The following is a 20172-nucleotide window of genomic DNA, read 5'->3' on the forward strand; positions in this document are numbered from 1 at the left end:
ACCAACATTAACACCTAACTGGATCAGATAGTACTGAGAAGACAATGTGCTGGGTGAAAATCATGTAATAGATTCTGAAATCACATGCTAATGACTTTGCAATTATGGGAACTGTCCTGGACACTAGCTGCATGGGTAATTGAAAGCTAACTATATAGCTTGACCCTGGTAACCTCAAACACTGATCTCTCTCTCTTTCTCTCTGTCTGTTTCTCTCTCTCTCTTCCCCTCTCCCTCTCTCCCTTTCTCCCTTTTTCCCTCTCTCCCCTTTTATACAGAATACCTGGGGGCTGGACCTTGGGCAAAGGGTATATCCTACCAAGCCAAGTCTGAGGCGTGACTAATTCTTATCTGTACAACTTTCCCCTAAATCATGTTAACACCTACCACACTTAAGGCTAACTCTTTATTTTTTTCTGAGGCACTTTGGCCCTCATATTACCCTGGAGAAAGAAAATTAAGTGAGAGATAGGTACCACAATACACAGTGGGACCTAGGGCAGTAATTCAAAGACTTAGGGAGCCTCTTGTCCTGTTACCCGTTTTCTTATGGATCATACCAGCCTATCAAACAGCTGGTGAATTCGGGCTCAGGCAGAGGGAGAGTAGGAAGAAAATACAGATCATTTACTGAGTAGCCAAAGAAAAAAAATTAAATTAATTTTTGTTCCCCCCAGCAAATAAAACACATTTCATATCCCAAAGCCAAGTAGTGTTTTTTAATTAATCTTGGTTTTTGGATTACCTTATCATTCATTGCACTGCTCTTAATGCAAGAAGTGACATCCCTTATGATCATAGATCCTGTGAATAATGGTGGCTCATTCTTCTGCTGTGAATCATAGAATGTTCTAGCTAGAAGAGACCATAGAGGTCATTGAGTCCGAACGTGCTCATTTTACAGATACGCAAAATGACTTGTTCATCTCTAGCTAGTCAGTCAAGTGACAGATAGGATTTGAATGCAAGATATTCTGACGGTATGGCCATCGTTTAGTCCACTAGGTCACTTGCTATATTCATCCTGAGTCTCCTCACCCCAGTCCCTCTACCATGTCCTATTTTCCCCTCTCACCCCCTGCTTTTGTGGTCTATCTAATGTAGGTAGGAACCAGGCGGTACATGGCCCCTGAGGTGCTGGAGGGAGCAATCAACTTCCAGAGAGATGCTTTCCTGAGGATTGATATGTACGCAATGGGGCTGGTACTGTGGGAGCTGGTGTCTAGATGCACAGCTGTGGATGGTGAGTGTCTGATAGGGATAATCTTCATCATGCTTGGAGTTCCCTGACTTCAAGGACCATGTCTTCTCTACCACCATGATCTTGTTTGGTGCCCAATACAATGTTATATCATCCTAGTTTTTGGTCTTATGTTATTCTGCCAATGACTATGGTGACAACTGTAGTTATGGTAGGAATGATGGGTGCTGGTGTCCTCTCTAGACACAAGCCATGACCCTACTTTTGTTACCTACTTTTTGCAGGGCCTGTAGATGAGTACATGTTACCTTTTGAGGAGGAGATTGGTCAACATCCATCCCTGGAAGACCTGCAGGAGGTGGTGGTGCATAAGAAGATGCGTCCCGCCTTCAAGGATCATTGGTTGAAGCATCCTGTAGGTGTCTATTCCTTCCTCTTCCCTCTTACTTCCTACCCTGCAGTCCATGCCCAGATATGGGGAGAGGAGACATGTCATGTTTAATGAATTCCTGTGCGTTAGCTCAAAAGGTTTGTCGTATTTCATCAGGGTACAGATGAACATTGTTGAGTTGTTTCTAACCAAGCACAGGATAAAAACGAGTGATTCTTTATAATAGGAATGCTCCTGATTATAAAAGTTTGTGGCTTTCTAAATTTCCTATTCATAGCATCTAGAGTTGGAAGAGACCTTAAAGATGTGTTACTTCAACCCCACACCAACTGGTAAGGAAACTGATGCCCATAGGTTAAGTGAGTGGGACAGTGGTCACACTGGAAGTTAATGGCAGAGCTAAGATTTGAACCTAGCTCCCCCAATGTCAAATCCAGTGTTTCTTTCCAGCCTGTCCTAAGGAGGCAGAATGAATTACAAATAAGTTGGGGGCTAGTTCTTTGAAAACCAATTACTTTCTGAACATTGATTTGAACTTCTGACCTTATTGAGTCCATGGAAAGAATGTGTTTGACTTTGACTTAGCCAAGATGATGTTGGTCATTTGCATTTATCTCTTAGCTCAGCAGGTCTCTCCTGTGTTGTATGCGTGCGTGCATGGGTGTATGTGTGTGTGTGTGTGTGTGTGTTTGTGAGAGAGATGAGTTAGTTCCTGTACTTCTTTGTGTTTTCTTTTGTTCACTCATTCACACATACACACCTTACCTCCTTTACTGTTTGTTTTCTTTAACAAATGGAAGAGAGCCCAGAGGGAGATGACTAAGATGATAAGACAATTGGAAACTATGCCTTAGGAAAATTGTTTGAAGGAAATGGAACTAGTTAGCCTGGAGAAGGAAAGATCCTGGGTGGGAATGAAGGGACGTGAGAGCCCGTCTTCAAGTATTTGAAGGATTGCCATGAGGAAAGGGGATTTGATTTGTTCTGCCTGGCCTCAGGGGGTGGAACTAGAAGCAGTGCAAGACACTGAAGATAGTTCTTCACAGGGGCTGCTTTTAGGTTAATATAAGAAAATACTTCCCAAGAATTAACATTGCTCAAAAGTGGAGCGGACTGGCTTGTTGAGGAGATAGTGAGTGGTAGGTCTACTACCTCTGGGGAGGTTTTCAAGTGAAAACTTGAGTATTTGTCCATGATGTTACAGAGGGGATTCTTATATACATAAAGATAAGGTTAGGATTAGAGTTTCCTTCTGAATCTGAGATTCGATGAATGTTCCACTGGAATCTGGGGAGAAAGGTTTGTGAGTAGGGGAATCCTAGACCCATCTAGAAAGGATGACTGGAGTATGGGACTTGATTCCACTGTAGGTTGTCTCTGGCCATTTCTCCCCTTCTACTTCTTTCACATCATTTCTGCTTCTGAAAGCAAGAGTGGATTCTCTTACTTTTCATGGTCAAATCCAGCAAGTTTTTAGTTATCTGGGCAGGGGGAAATACCAGTCAGTCAACTAGCATTTATTAAGAACGTACTAATGTGCAGGAACTGTGCTAAGTTCTGAGCCTACAGAGAAAAGCCAAAAAAAAAAAGTGGCACAGATAATCCCAAAATAATTTCTGTTAGGCTTTGGGGCGATTGTATTATTATCATTTTTGTCTCAGATTTCCCTTCCCAATCATGTTTCTCTCAAGCTGTTACCTGAGCCCATATTAACTGATTAGAGGGGTAAAGGAAAGAAGGCATTGGGCTTAGTTGTTCATTTGCTTATGGGTAATCTAGCAGGTGGGTCATCACAAGTTGACCTTGCACTGATTGATGAGACTTTTTTGAGGCATTCCCAGTGAAGTTCATTTCTCTTTTTTTTCCCCTGCCCCCCCTTTTGCTGCACAGGGATTGGCACAGCTTTGTGTGACGATTGAGGAGTGCTGGGACCATGATGCGGAGGCCAGACTCTCTGCGGGCTGCGTGGAGGAACGCGTGTCCTTGATCCGCAGATCTGTCAATGGCACTACCTCGGACTGCCTCGTCTCCCTCGTGACATCTGTCACCAATGTGGACTTGCCCCCCAAAGAGTCGAGTATCTAAGTCCTGGGTCCTGTTTGTATTTCCAGACTCAGTGAATTTGAAGAAGAAAAAAGTTAAAAACAACAAAAAAGAACCATAAAACCAACGAACACATGAATGCAGCTGCTATTTTATCTTGACCTTTTTATTATTATTATTATAATTATTATTATTATTATTGTTATTTTTTGATTGGATCAATTTTTACCAGCATATTGTTCTACTGTATTGAAAACAATGGACATCTCAGCAAGCATTCAGGTCCCGACTCATGAATGCAGAAATGGTGTCCGTGCCGCAGAACCTCAACAACCTCGTTTTCCGTTTGTGATTCAGTTTTTTAGGTTTTTCTTTGTTGGTCTGTTTTCTCCGCAGAACATCCATGACACAAAGAAACCCATCCCCCATCTTAGGAAACATAATGCTGCAAACTTTGGAGGAAACTTTAAAAGACTGTTACAAAAGACACCTTTCTCAGAAAAAGGTGTTCCTTCCCCAGTCCGCCCTTCCACAATCCCCCACCCCCTTAAAAAATTTTTTTCTTTTCCCTTTTTAGACAGCTTCAAAAACAGCAGATGTGTCTTTTACGGATCTAACGGGTGTCATTGTAATGGAGGAAGAACCAGGAAGAGTTCTTGGGATGTGGGGGTTGAAAGGAGGAGGTTGGTGCTGGGGGTGGGCTAAGGAAGGGGGCGACGTTGGACTTGGCAGCATTTGGAGAAACATCATTTGTTATGGAGCTACTTCTCAGGTAATCAGTGAATGAGGGGAAGGACATTTTGGACACGGAGCATTCATAGCAAACACAGAATCTAGAGAAGGCATGTCAGGAAGCCCCAACTGTTCTTTGAGTACACAGGCAACGTTAATTCTTACTTCTTCCATCGTCTTAGACTTGAATATAAGATGGGGTGGGAAGTAAAAGGAAAACAGATTTCTCTCCTTCCTCTACTCCAACCAGCTTCCAGATAAAATTCACTCTCATTTGAGAAATTTAATTTTTTCCTCTTGTAAAATAAATAATCATGAATAGTTATTAACCAAACGTAATCTTTTAAAAAGGAAAACCCTTCTTTTAGTTCACTGTTTTTCCTTAAAATGGATAAATTGAAGGGGCCTTGCCTCCTCCTGGAGCAGTTCAAGGAATAACCCGCCAGGGTTGAATAATGGCACAGCCTGAACAATTACTTAAGACCATTAAAAGAAATACGATAAAATTGCTAGCTCTTTAAGGAGAGATTTTTATCTGGAGGGAGGGAGAATGACCTGGGCCTTTGGCCAAGGACTGCAGGACTACTTCAGCACCCAGGAAACATCAGGATGACAACAGCTTGGTGAGGGGGTGGGGGAATGGTGTGTGACTTAAAAGCAGCCACCATGATGATTTTTAACATCTTTTTTTCAAGTGGCTTGTTGATATGGCTTTCTCTAAACTCTGTGATGAAACTTTGTCTTAAAGTGGTGCATATCTTAAATACCGTTATTCTATTATGCCATAAATTTGCTCTAGTCAGTGAATGTTCCTAATGCTGCTGATTCAACATTTAAATATTTTTTAATTTGCAAAACATGCAGTGTTTTAAAACACACATGCATACACACACACACACACACACACACACACACACACACACACACACACACACATACACTACATGGCTTCCGAGGTTTAAACTGAAAAGAAAAAAAAAATTAAAACTTCACGACCACAGACCACCTCAAACCAGAAATACCTCAGAATTTTCTACTTGTATGAGTTTTATTATATATTTTGTTGTGTTGTCTTGTAGTAAGTATATTTTAATGTATGTTGGCTTTTATGACAAGGGAGTTTTAAAAAAAGAAAAAATAGAAAAAAAGTTCCAAAATCTTTTAGGAAGTGCTACCATTTTTTTGTTTGTTTGGTAATGACCCATTGTAAATAACTGTGTCCGGTTGTAGAATGATTGCCTGCTTAAGGGATTCCTGGGCATTAGTCACTCTTTATTTGTGAAGGCTGTTTCCATTCTTTGTTTCTTTGGTCCGTTTTATTAAAAGACAGTACATCTTTTTATCTTAAAGGATGGAGAGTTTGGGTGTGCAGAATGGGGAAGTGATTTTATTGCATTAGAACTGACCTTCAGTGAAAAGTAGCTTCCTTTTAAAAACATCATTCTTTGGCATTTTCTTCATGCCTTGATTATCAGAATGAAAACTAACCCCATTTTCCCTCATACTAAAAAAATGTAGCTCTTGGACCTACTAATTTGTGTATTTCAACAAGGGATTTCATTTTAAATGACACTTCTTATGAGAAATTACCAAGGAGATAGAATAGAATAGATAGATATGTGGACAGATAAATGCATGTCTGTCTTATCTGTTATTATAAATACCCACTTATTGTGATTTTGAGGCTATCTATAAAAAGAGATCATTCTGGGAGCAGTGGTTAAATAGCTTCCTTCAGCTCACTTATTTGCAAATCACGGCATTTTGGTTGTGCTCCCGTGTCCACATGCATGTATAGTACTACACACGCATCACTGAATTCACGATGAATGGTCTGCTTCTGAAACAGGATCCCTGAAGGGATGTCTTGATGAAGGCAGCATGACTGAAGAATGATTTTGTAATGTGGTTGATTTGGGGCCGGTTATAAGGATTTTATTTGCTCTGTGAGTATATGTCTACACAGGGGCTTGTGTATGTCAGTAACTCTTGTATTAAGGAGTTCCATGGGGTGTGTGACTTTATTCCCTTCTACCTTTCAATATTTTCCTCCTCTTCATCTCTAATATTACAAGGGTTTGAAATATGGGCCAGTCAAGGTTGTTTCAGAGTAGGACATGGGGGTGGGGGTGGGGAAGGTGTACTGTCTATTTTTCTGTGATGATCTCCATGTTGTTTGGATTTTTTTTTTCATTCAGAATTATTTGTAATGGCTAAAATAGGTCTTACAGCAGTTGCTTTTTTGAATCCGATTTCTTTAAAAAGCTTTAAGATATTTATTGAAAGTGCCATATATATATATTTTTTAAGCTTTCTCTGTTATTCATTGTCAGTCATCTCAACCTTCTCATACAGAAGGGTAAATTAAAACACGTAAAAAAAATGTAGCTTCTTTTTACTGCAGGGAATTGTTAGAATACAGGTCCTTGTCATCACACACTGAACAAATAAGGCCCTTGGGTGTTCTCTGGATTTAAAGTTTTCTGCAGGCAGCTTTCAGCTCTCTTCTCTTAAGTGGGTTTCAGCAGAATCCATGAGCATGGTTTAGGTGATAGCATTTGACAGTGGCGGAATCAGAAGGGCAGTTCCCTGAAGGTAACGTGGTAGGGCCTCCCTCTGGTGCTGAGTCTCCTTGGTAAACAGTCCCTGCTGACTGTATTAAGGGACGTTGGTTTCAGCAGTTGCTAAAAAAAGGAGCCTTTGAAAAATGGCAGTGGTAACACCCCTGGTATTGGATGAAGTGGTCTTCAATCCTGTACTTCTCTGACTTGTTCTTCTGCCTGTCTTGTTTGTACTGTCAGAAATTCAAATCTGACGTTACCACATTGTTTGGACAGTAGTACAAAAGTCACTCTTTGCAATAATGACATTGGTCCATTTGGACCAATTAGAGTTGGACAATTAGTATGGTGCAAAGATAATACTGGATTACCTCCCGATGCTACCTGGCCGTGAGGTGGAGCACTGGGAAATTGTATCTGGGCGCTTTGTCCTTCTAAGCGTCTTCTTCTGTTTTGTAGCAAGTTGCTACCCTATGGCCCAGAGCCCCTATCTGCATTTCCTCCATGAAAGACTGACTATATGGGGGTAGGGGAATTCCTTCTCTCCTTCTTCCACTGCCTCTCTCATAAAGAATTTTCCTGACAAAGTGTGCCTCCCTCCCGTGCATCAGCACCAAAGTGGTAGGTGATAGGGTGCAGAATGAGGCATAAATTTTCAAACTTGGCCAGTTATTGATTTGTTTGTCTTGAATGGACTTAGTCTTTACAAGGAGGGTTATGTCATTGTGAAGTGACAGTGATATATTTTTTTAAAAAAGCATCCATAAAAAAATATTATTAAAGGCATTTACCTGACTGCTAATCTTAAAGAACCAAACCAGTCTTGATGTTTTTGTGCATTGACCCAGACATCCCTGAGGACTGTCCTGGCCTTCCTTTTCGTTTGAGAGAAGTTAAGAGAGGCACATGGGATACATTAAGGGGACAGGAGAACTCTGTGGTTCCAGGAATAAACATTTCCAGGCCAGAGTTCTTCAGATGATAGCAGCGTCTTATTATGAAGTTGGAACTTGGGGGGTAAATTCTGGCCTGGGAAGCCAGGACCACATTTCTGATGTGCCAACCCTCAGATTTATAGCACTAATGATTATATTGCAGGGGCATCCTAGAGCTCAGAAGTCCCAGTTGAGCACCCTGTGTCTTCGTGGTTTATGGTGTAGGGACTCAGTGGAAATAGCAAAATTCTGAATTGGGGGTGAGGTTGGGGACAAAAGCTAAGACACTGTAGAGCATCGTGTCACAAGGCAATATCGTGTCTAGAATGGTCCGTTCTCATCAGTGGCACTCAGTGTGCTATATCCCAGATCCTAGGGAGGCATTCATCATCAGTCAGCTCTGTAGGCAGAGAATGTTGCCGGGGGTTAGCAGTCTTGGTGGATAAGTGTTCAACTAACTCCTTAAAAAAGGACTCTGAATCATTATCACCATCAATAGCAGACATGAGGCAAGTATACACTAGTATTAATTACTAGTTACTAGGTACTGTTGTCAGACATGGAAAGCCAAGGCCAGCGGGAACAAGACTTGGCTCAGACCGTGGTATGGAGAGGAGTCCAGTATGGGCACGCTCTTGGCTCATCAGGCTTTCCTCCTTGTTTTACTGTGATGTCAGCCTTATCTATCTACCCAGGGTCCTCATTTTCTCTTCCTTAGTGGAATTCCCAGGCTGAAGTCGTGTGGCCCATTGTACTAGGCCTCCAACTCTTTTTTCATCAGGAATAAATCTATAACAGCTCTGCAGCTCAAATACAAAATTGCCCATCTCCTCTCCCATGACCACACATTGATAGAAGAACCTAGTTCTGTGTCATAACTCAATGAGGGAAGTGTCCTGTGCTGACCAGGGCCAGAAGACCACGTCATTCCCAAACCTTTTAAAATAAGGCAAAGGTCTTCCACCTCTCTGAGCATTCTGGCAATTTCTTCCATAAACCTACTGAATTAGATCAAACCAATTGGTTAACCAACTAATGGAATTGCTCATTCTGCCATGGCTTCTTTTCTTCCTGGTCACCAGGGTCCCACTGGAGCAGATGTTCTCTGTGACAATGATGAACCATGACCACAGGAATAACAACCATACTTGTTTTATTTTGGGGAGCTTCCTTTGATGAGTGCCTAGCACATAGAGAGTTCCATTCTGAGAGCATTTTTCATAACCTCTCATCCAATGAGTGTGAAATTGTTTTGTCCCAAGAAGTATAAATGGGTAATGGAACTAGCCTGCAAATAGTGAGACCCGTTTTGTTCTCTGTTCTTCTTGGTAATGTTATTTTGTTGTTGTTTTGTTTTTGGTTTTTCATTATGGGATTTGAGTGTTGCTAGCACTTACTGGTAAAGCATAAATTTGCAACTGAAAATTTTTTGTTAATGTCCTATTGGTATACCTATCTAGGTTTTCAGTCTTGGAAATGAAAATTAAATAACCAACCTCTCATTTTAACTAATTAATTTATAATTTAATATGGGCCCAAAAGTGTTTTTTAAAAGGGTCCATAACAATAAACCCAGTTTAAATATCTGATTTTTTAAGCATGATGAGTAAATTTTCATAAAGACTAGTATTTGGAAAGAAAGAAGAGACAGGTTACATTTTAATGTTGCTAAATCTGTGGGTAATAAACTAGTCTTAAGAAACAAGTACAAATATTTACTAATCTACAGACCTTTTTTCTAGCGCACAGACAGGAAAATGAAGGTTACTTGTATGATTTTTCCATTTGCTCTGCATTGATTATTATTTTTCCTAAGCAAGGGGCAGTTTACAAGGCTATCCTAATTAACATAACCACACCAGTCACACCTAAGCCAGCATGCAATTAGAGCTATATGTTTGACAGTTTTTTTTTTAACCATTCTTTTATTTCCAAAAGGATAGCTCCTAGTCCTTATAAATCAGAAAGTCATGTATTCAGGCTGATGGTTCAGAAGAATTTCAAGTCATGATCCTCTTGAGTATTTTGAAGAAATGAGCACACTAGCACAGGCCCACCAATTCAAGTGACACATTGTTTATGTCGATATTTTGAAATATTTTACCTTCTCTTTGATTTGAATGCTCAAGAATTTTTAAATAAACTGGTGGACATGGTTGTCACAACCAAAAGGAAGCTTATAAATCTGCCCTGAAAATAGAAACCCCTTTTTGGGATGTGGTGGCTTAGTGTTTTAGGTAAAGAAAATGAAATTTAAAAAAAAACTATCTGAAATTTAAATTATCTTTGAATTATCCTTGTTTGTTTTCCAGAAAATTATTTTATTGTATTATTAGCCCTGGGGTCCTTGACTTAACTACAAACAAAATACCAATGAAGTACTGGTAAAATTTAGTGTTTATATTTTAAGCCCATTTTGAATGGAGTTTTAGTGATTAATTCAGTTTTGACAAGATTTTGAATTAAATTATTCTTCACTCTTTAGATTATTGCCAAGAATATTACATTTTCTTAGTACAGTATCTTCCATGGATGAATGAAGACTTTCTGATAGGAGTAGCTCTACCTTGTCCCAGGAGTGCCAAAACCAAGCACTTGTATTTCTACCCTATGAAGCTCTTCCCTAAGAGAGATCATAATCTCTATGTTAAATTAAAATATCTGTCTACCTATATCTCTATTGATTTTCATGAACTAGCCCTTGTTCCCAGGGAATATATCTGAATTAGAGGGCATTTTTGAGACTGATCAAAGCTTTTTTTTTTTTAGCAGTATGGTCACTTTTTTAGTTTGTTTTTTATAATAAACTACATGATCTTGGGTCTTTCTGACTTCTGAGGAAAGAGACAGTTACCTTGTTGATAGGAGATAATTTTTTTAAAAAGAAATATACACATTTCTTTCTCACGAATTAAAAATCAGATCCTTTAAATCAGAGCTGTCAAACACATGGCCTACAACACTTATAAGTGCTGTTGGAACCATGTAATTGAGAAATATTTAACCACGTAAGTTAAAAAAAAACATAGATAATATCACATTTTAAAACTAAGTCAAAAGGCGGCCCACAGTCATCCTGATAAATGGATTAGTAGTCTCTATTTCTGTTTGAGTTTGATACCTCTGCTTTAAATGATCCCATGAAGTAGAAGCCAGGCTAAATGGGGGAAAAAACGTGAACAGTAAAACAAAAGGCCCTTTCCTGAATGTTTGCCATGGTAGCACTATTGTTAGGGTAGGACTGTTCTGCTTAAGTGAAGTTACTGGCTGATGTAGGCCAAGGTGCTGAGTAGGTCAAGACCCTCGATCCCTTCTCCCTTGCCCTCGAATCACTTTTGCATTCAGATTATTATTTAGAAACATTGTAAATAAAAGAGTAGGTTATATAGAGAAATAACACTTGAAGTTTTACTTTAAAGAGTATATATCTACATCTATATTTAGTTACATAAACTAGCAAGAATTCTACACCTTGCAGATTGTTTTATACCACAGATTATTTTTATAAAGTCTAATGTGTTTCAACAAGAATGATTTTGTAATCAGATCAGCTGAAAAATTTACCTTTCAAAGTGTGCACTAGAGAAAATCAAAGGTTCAGAACTTTAAAAAAAAACAACCTAGTATTACACTCTTTGGGACTACAGTCTGTTTTAATATGGTTTTATTTGGCCATGCCAAACCCCATAGAAAACTCTTGTGTTCCATATAACATAGTAACTTGTGGCTTAAGAGTATGTGCAGGAGATACAGAGAGGAGTGGAAGAAGATATCTAAAATTCTTAGTAGCTACAAAGAAAAAAATGAAATTAAGGTTTGCCAGTTTGAGACCAAATATTTTAATTAGGAGCTGAATTATTCTGTTGGGCTGTTGATCAAAGCTGATGGAAAATTACCAATTCTGACAGTAACAGCGGTTGTATCTGCTACTTGGATGTAATCTGTAAAGAGATTTAGCTCTGAAACTTGTTGCCCCTAGAAGAGCACAGGAGCATAATAGGGTCAAGACTTTAGAACACTTATAGATTTATCCACTTTCCAAAAAGTTTAATTTCACTGCCATATTAAAGGGAAGCTTTTAGTTTGGGCTTGGGTTTTTGTGATGAATGGAAGGGTTGATGGGTGTGTGCTTTGGGGTTAGAGTAGAGAAGGGAGTTGGGAGGGGAGGGAGGTGTCCAAAACCAATATGGAGATAACTTTCCTTTTCACTTTAATTGCAAATTCTAGATCTGTTTTAGAACACGTGCTTCTCTGTGCTCCAGAGAGGAAAGTGTCCTGGTTTGGGCCAAGGTTACATGTGCTCTGAAAGAGTTTTCCTGGAGTCCCTCAGGTTCTCAAGTACATTGTAAGTGCATCATCTTAGATGGGCCTTGTTTATCTAAAAATTCTGGTTTGAGATAAAACTGTACACCGTTAGCTAGGGAAAATATTTAGATTCAGTCTGTTGAGTAATACTTTGTAAAAAACAACCTGCTGTTTCCCCCCTACACACTTCTGCAGTAAAATAACAATTTTGTGATACCTAGCTACTTGCCCTAGAATGTAATTCTGTGTGCCTTTATTTGCCTCCCATGTAAAAGCAACTGCTGTAAGCTTTTCCTACCTATCTTTTCAGATTCAAAACTCAATCTCGCCCTCATTTCCCCCGTGTTGTTTCTGGATACAGTCTGTGATCTAGGTATTTAAAGAACCAATTACCTCAAACCTTATGTTGATGAACAGTGTTGCTCTCTGAATTCTCCTTGATACCATGATATTGTAACATACACAAAAAGGAACCAGGCTATATTTGGGTGTTGGGGAGTTTTTGAGTGGAGTTGTTTGTTTGTTTTCTCCCTACCCCAAGGAAAATGATTCTCAAGGACTGAGGAGGGGGAAAAAGCTTTCCAATATTGAAATCAGAAGGGCTTTTTGGCTAGACCAATAATAACAATGGTGGGTGCTTCAAGAGAGTTAACTAAAGTGCTTCCTGTTACTCTGCTAATTCTGTTTTCAGTATTCTAAGACCTGAATAGGTAAAATGGTTAAATTGGCTAGGTTTGTATATAAATTATTATTTCCAAAGCTAAGGGCTTTGTAGCAAGTTTTCAGTGATTAAAGCTCAAGTGTAGAACATTCCTTTAAAAGGTTGGGTCAAAAGCTCACCGTGTACATATATATACCACAGTGCATTCTGGAAAGAAGTTTGTAGCATTTGTCTCTGTGAAATGAAGCCTTGTGGGTTGTGGTTGTTTTGTCATTTGATTTTATTTTTAACCAACATAGTGAATTTACTTCGATAGCTGAATTCCAGACTCGGGGGGTAACAGTCAAACCCCAAATTCCGAAGTGATAACTCAGTAAATAACAGAGAGCTACCTGGCCATGTTGTTGAAGATCCCCTAGAACAATGTTGCCTGGGCAGAGCTAGTGTGGTGGAAAGGGTGTAGGGAATCCTGATGAGCCCGCCTTTTATTTAACAATGCAGGTGACTGTTTCTTTTTAGGGCTTCGCTCCTAGTGGGCTGTCCAGAGAGCACTGCCACCAAGTTTAAAGACATTTTCAGCCAAACAGTTTCTCCATAAAGAAATACTTTCTCCTCTAAATATGACCAGTTTGAAAGGGGGAGTAATTCTGGTAGGATGGGGGACACATCCATTTTTATTTTTAAAACATCAGTGTTCAAGTCAGTGTCAAGGGTTGAGTGTGTAATAATGAGAGTGATAGGGATTCTTCAGTAAACCCTTTAAAAAGTATTAACAACCTCCCAAGAAAGGAGGAGCTTTTTTTTTTAAATGCCAGTGGCTTTTTCCCCCCCTTATTTTCTGACATTGTGTAAAGATGCAAAGAATGGTTCTTGGGAATTAAGGGCGGTGACGGCTGCAGGTTTAATTTCATGCTCCTTATTTTAATTCTAAATGCCATGAATCCACACAGTGCCATTTTTCAATTGTCCCAAATATCTGCTTCTGAGTTTTACATGATTTTAATGGTAGAGTCAAAGGCCTATATCATCCTCCCTACACCAGTGAATATATTTCACAGTTGTCCTTAAGTTTGACTAATTTATACAGTACTGCCAAATTTACCCAAGTTTCATTTGATGTCAGTTCTTGTGGAAAGAGCTCTCTCTACATGCAGCGCAAAACAGTTCAACAACACAGCATGGTACAAAACTCATAAGATGGATTTTGGAACCAGCATGAAGAACTGACATATCTCTACATTTGCCATTTTAAAGAGTTACACATCAGTTTTTACCAGCTGTTTCTAAATTTGTGCTTTATTTGAAAGGAAAAGGAAAAAAAAATCCTAAGACTTGTCTAGCTTAGTATGTGTATGTCAGTTTTAGGATGGATAGCTAAGTCTTATTGCGCTGTGTTCCTTAACTTGTATATAAAGAGTATACGTGTCAGCGTTCTGCAGTGACTTGCTTCTCCGGGATTCAGTTTGACAGATGAGTAAGCTTGAAAGATGTGATCGGCACATGATTCAAAACTGCATTCAAGTTCAGCAAAACTGAATTGAAGAAGCTCTTTCAAATGGTGAAACTAATTTAATGACTTCTGGTCCTTGGCTCCAATTCAATAAGTACTGTTAGTATACCAGGATGTGTGAAATGTAAATGTTGTAGGTTATATTTCACTCGTAGCTTTGAAACAAAGATTTTGTAGAACAGAGATAGCTTGTACTACTGAGTTAACAAAAGTTATTCTAAAGTATCCAGTTAAAGAAAAGGAATACACAGAGTTAAGCTTGTTGCTGTTACCCCCTTTTGGATTGAAAAAGTGTGCTGATTTTAAAAATATATATTATATATATATGTATATATATATATATATACATATATATATACACACACACACACACACACACACACATATGAAATGGCCTAAAGCAGACATCCATGTATTGCAGTTGCAAATTGAAGAAATTTCAGAAAGGACATTGTATCATAGTTCCTACATTTGCAGTGGTTCTTTGTTCTCCTTTTTACTGTGGTAATTTTAGAAATGAGTATCAAGTTTGAAATGATATCTGCCAAGTTGGGGCTTTGCTGCACTGGGTCCCTGAATAAACCAGTATGAATGTAGTCTTTGCCCTGCGTGAAGAAGCAGCCATGCCCCAACAGAATAGGAGAAAAACGTAGAAAGAGCGATTTCAAGTTTATCTTTTTTGTATATGAAAATAAATGGTAAATTAAAAAAAAAACAAACGGTCTGTGTTCTTTGTTCGTTACAAGAAAGCGTAGACTTCCAAGGAGTGACCATGGGACATTGTAAAAGGAGGTGAGTGCGAAGTGGGTGCTGAGGTTCGGCTGCCTCCAATCCTGAGATGTGTTATCTTTTCGAGGTCTGCAAACTATGTGTTCTAAGGACTCCATTAGTATAAGACTACTTGGAGGAGGAGGGGAAGCTTTTCCCAGCATTCTGGAGGGAAGAACCTTGACACTGTAGGGGAGCAGACTCCAGGGAGCCCTTGCACAAGAGCCCTTTGTCTCCTAGTATCTCTGGAGTTCTCTCTTTGGAACCCCCTGAGTTGGCCATACTTTCCTGGAGCATAGCTTCTTGCCAACTCATTTTAATGATAATGGGGGAGGGGAAAGGGAATAAGCATTTTTTTTAAGGCAATTGGGGTTAAGTGACTTGCCCAGGGTCACACAGCTAGTAAGTGTCAAGTGTTTGGCCTGAGGCCATATTTGAACTCAGGTTCTCCTGGCCTCAGGGCCGGTGCTGTATCCACTGCACCACCTAGCTGCCCTGGAATAAGCATTCATGTAGCACTTACAATGTGCTGAGTGCTTTACATATTATAATAATAACAACTAACATTATGTAGCACGTGCTGTGTGCCAGACATTGTGCTAGGCGCTTTATAATTAGCTCATTCAGTTCTTACAATAACCCTGAGAGGTAGGTGTTGTTGCTATCTCCATTTTATAGAGGCAAACAGAGGGTAAATAACTTGATAGCTAATAAAAGCTAGCATTTTACAGAATGGCTTAAGGTTTGCCAAGTGCTTTACGTGTGTTATTTGATAGGATCTTCACGACAGTTCTGTGAGGCTAGGCACTATTATGATCCCCTTTTTACAGATGTGAAAACTGAGGCAGAGAGCTTCAGTGACTTGGCCAGGGTCATGCAGCTAGTACATGCTCAAGACAGGATTTGAACTCAGATATTCTTGATTTCTAAGCCCTACACTATCCACTGTACCAACTGACTTCCTCCTCTTAGCCTTGAATTCATAGAATTCATTCTTTTAACAGCTTGGCATAGAAATGCAAATCTTAGCATTGAAGTCACTATGCTTACCTGTCCTATGCCTTTTGGAACCTGAAAACTGAAGTGGTGAGGGAGGAGTGCCAGGGGTAGGCCACGCCTTGTGGCACAAGGTATATGTAGAGAGAGATCTTTTAATATTAATTTTATAAAGGGACATTTCTAATGCCAGAAAATACTTATGGTACAGAGCTAGTTATTTTGTGATAAATGAGGTTCCAGGTATTTAATTGAAGGCTCAAAACCTCTGATGGATGGCAGTGGTTTTCAGACCTGGTTTGGGGAGTAGCAGTCACTCCGATAAGCCTTTATTAAACACCTTTGTACCAGGCCTTTTCTAAATTCAAGACACAAAGACAAAAATGAAGTAATCCCTGCTCCCAAGGAACTTGACATTCTAAGAAGGGAGATACATATATAAACATGTAAAAAAAATACACTGAATATAAGGTAACTTGGGAAGGGAAGGCACCATCAATAAAGGCTTCATGTAATACAAGGCTTCTTAAGCTGGGCTCCATGAACTTAGAAAAACAATATTGATAACTTTCAATACATTTGATTTTCTTTGTAACCCTATGTATTTTATGCACTTAAAATATTCTGAGTCCATACACCTCACCAGACTGCCAAAGGGGCCCGTGACATACAAAAAAAGGGTTAAGAACTGATGGAGGAAGTGGTGCTACCTCAAGTCTTGAAGGAAATCAGAAATTCCAAGAGACAGAGTTGGGGAGGAAGTACATTTCAGACAGAGGAGACAACCAGGACAAAGAAAAAGAGATGGGAGGTGGACAATTGTGTAGGGAGCAGCAAGTAGGCTGGTATGGTCGATCTGTAGAATGTGTGGAAAGTCAAAGACTAGAAAGGTAGAAAGGGGCCAGGTGGTGAGGAGAGTTCTGTCCTCAGTAGAGGAGTTTATCCTTGAAACAGTGGGAGCTCTGGTGTTTATTGAGTAGGAGGATGACAATTAGACTTGTATTGGAAGAAAATCACTTTGATAGGTGTGTGGAGAACAGAGAAGAGTGGGGAGAGAGTTGACGCAAGAAGACAAATGAGGGAGGCATTGCAAGAGTCCAGGCAAGGGGATGGTGGCCATAGGACTGGAGATAAGGGGATGGACTGAGATGCCAAGGTAGAAATTGGGAAATCGGCCAAGTGATGTGATGTTTAGAAGGAGTGAGAGTGAGTAGTCGAAGATCAGACTGGGGTTGCTAATCTGGATGACTGGAAGAATAAAGTGCCTTTGATGGTGTAGGAAAGGTCAGGAAAGGAGCACGTTGGTGGGAAGGATGAAGTCTTTCAGATGTGTTGAGTTTGAAGTGCCTACAGGACGTTCAGTGCCATATGTCCCACAGGCGGTTGGGGATATGGGACTAGAAGTCAGAGATTTGGACTGGATATGTTGGCCTGGGAGTCATCCGCATAGCAATGATAACAACTCATGGACGTTGGTGAAGGTAGAGAGATTACAGAGAGAAGGAGGGCCCAGGACAGAACTTTGGTAGGTACCCAAATCCATGGGTATGACATGGATGATGAATAAGTGGGCTTGTCCAAATTCTCTGGTCATGAATACCTTCATATTTCTTCACCATGCCATGGAATTTTAGAACTACTAGACACCATTAGAATTTGGAAAGCCAAATTTGGAATTACAGGAAATAATGCTTCTTGTAGGGGTCAGTGGAATCTTAGAGCCCACATTCTCCCAGGACATAATCTAAACTGTAAATATGTGTAGGTTCAAGACAATTTGGGTATGTTAATGTATGATTGATCCGTAACATAAAAAGGGAAGGTTGGGATGTTGGAGTCCATTCCATTCCTTGCCTCTGATAGAAAGCAGATGGCTAAAGGCCTTAGAATCAGGAAGAGCTAAATTCAGACTCTGCCTTAGACTGTGAGACTCTGAGTGAGTCACTTAACGCCTTTCAATCTCATTGCCTCATCTCTAAAACGAGAATAAGAAAACTTCCCTCATAGGTTTGTTGTGAAAATCAAGTGAGATAACATGTAAAGCAATTTGCAAACCTTAAAGGGCTCTGTAAATGCAAGCCATCTCCATCATAGTCATCATTATCGTTACCTTCCATTGACGACAGGCTATTTCCATAGTCCAGGTGAAAGGTAATGAGGACCTGAACAAGAAGTGAGTAGGGAGTAGTGGGCACATGTAAATTATTTTCTATTCCTTTCTCAATTCTTTTTTTACTCTTCCTTTATCCATCCTTCCTTGATTATTCCATGTGCCCATTCATTGATGGCACCCATGGTGATTGCTAGCTCCACTAATGAAATCTGGAACTCAAGAAGTTGCTCCCAAATGCCTTAGAGTGTGAGGGTCTTCTAAAGAACTAGTGGAAATCGAATTTGCTGAATTTTTTTTTGTCCTCATCTACTCTGTGTATTTTCTCCAGGACAAACACTGCTTTTCACAAAGTAGGAGCTTAATAAGTGATTGTTGAACGAATCTTCTCAGTGAGCCAAGTAAAGTTACAAACATTGCCCTCAGCTCCTCTTTGACTAGACATTTTTAGGCCCTTTATGACCTTCCTGATCCTTGAAGGAGGACATCTCATGCTCAGATACTCCCTGATATCATCCTGCTGCCAAGTCCCAAGTTTAGCCAGGCTATAGCTGGGGTGGGAAATACATAATTTCTGAAAAAGGTAGTTTCACGATCTTTGCTTCCCTCCTCAATAGCCTGGCAAATCTGACACAGATCTCAAGAGATTTTCTATAGGCTCTGTCTTGGACCCTCTTCTCTATTCCTTCTCCGTTGGTGATCTCTTTATCTCCCATGGATGCAATTACCGTGCCTATGGAGATGACCTCCATATTTATACCACCAGATTAATCTCTCTCTAGAACTCCAGTCTTGCATTACCAACTCTCCATTGGATGTCTCTACCTGGATGTATCCCACAGGTATCTCAAATTCAACACGGTGCAAAATGGAATTGGTTACATTTCCTTCCCACCCCCAAACTCATCCCTTCTCCAAACTTGCCTCTTTCTGCTGAGGGTGTCACTACCCTTCTGGCCACCCAGTTTTGCAACTTTGGAGTCATTCTCTCTCTCATTTCCCACTTTTGATCTTGCCAAATCTTACTGATTCTACCTACACAGTATCTCTTGTACCCATTACTTTGTCCCTAGCCACTATTCTCACTCATCCACCACTTGTCTGGCAGTAACATCCTGATTAGTCTTTCTCCTGTCCAATCTAGTCTCTACCAATTGGTACTGCTAAAACACAGATCTTTCCACATCATTCTCCTACTTAAAAGTTTTCAGTGGGTTTCTATTGCTTCTAGGATAAAATAAAAATCCTTAGCCTGGTATTTAGAGTTCTCTGTTATAGAGGTGTCAAAACACATGGTCTGAAGGCCCAAGCAGCCCCATAACACTTGGGAGTGAGGCCAAAACCACATTAAGATGAATTGGGAAATATTTAACAAATCAAGATGCAATGAACATAGATAACATTACATTTTAAGTCAATATGCAGCTGCCCTATGGATTAGCAGTCCCAGTTCTAGTTGATTTTAACATCACTATTCTAGAATATGGCTCCTGCCTCCCTTTGCCGACATTTCTTATGGTATCATTTACCTTCCTGTACTCTCTATTTTAGCCAAACATATAACACGCTAGCTTTTCTCTGTACCTGACTTTACATTTCCCACCTCAGTGTTTGCTTACGTGACCCTTCCCCCATGCATCCCTTCAAAGTCTATCTTAGGTTCAACCTCCTACATGAGACATTTCCTGATCCCCCTCAGTTATTAGTGTTTTATGTGTTTTCCAGTGGTTTTTGTTGTATGACTCTTCATGACCCCATTTGGGGTTTTCTTGGCAAAGACACCAGAGTGGTTTGTCATTTCCTTCTCCAGCTCATTTTACAGATGAAGAAACTGAGGCAAACAGGGTTAAGTGACACACCCAGGGTCACACAGCTAGTAAGTGTCTACGGCCAGACTTGAACTCAAGAAGATGAGTCTTCCTGACTTCAGGCCTGGCCCCTCTATCCATTGAGCCACTT

The 20172-nt window shown here is 40.0% G+C and overlaps 1 protein-coding gene across 1 annotated transcript in view; it reads left to right on the forward strand.

Annotated features, from left to right (window-relative positions):
* Positions 1–10347, forward strand: part of ACVR2B (activin A receptor type 2B) — a 94226-nt gene extending 83879 nt beyond the window's left edge. The window contains exons 9-11 of the mRNA XM_020981277.2: positions 1105–1243; positions 1486–1616; positions 3483–10347. Coding sequence (XP_020836936.1) covers positions 1105–1243; positions 1486–1616; positions 3483–3677 — 465 coding nt within the window. The 3' untranslated portion in view covers positions 3678–10347. The remainder of the gene's footprint in view (positions 1–1104; positions 1244–1485; positions 1617–3482) is intronic.
* The last annotated feature ends 9825 nt before the right edge of the window (positions 10348–20172 follow it).

The sequence above is a fragment of the Phascolarctos cinereus genome, unplaced genomic scaffold (assembly GCF_003287225.1).
Source record: "Phascolarctos cinereus isolate Bilbo 61053 unplaced genomic scaffold, phaCin_HiC Scaffold_4;HRSCAF=312, whole genome shotgun sequence".
In the NCBI taxonomy this organism is placed as follows: Eukaryota; Metazoa; Chordata; class Mammalia; order Diprotodontia; family Phascolarctidae; genus Phascolarctos; species Phascolarctos cinereus.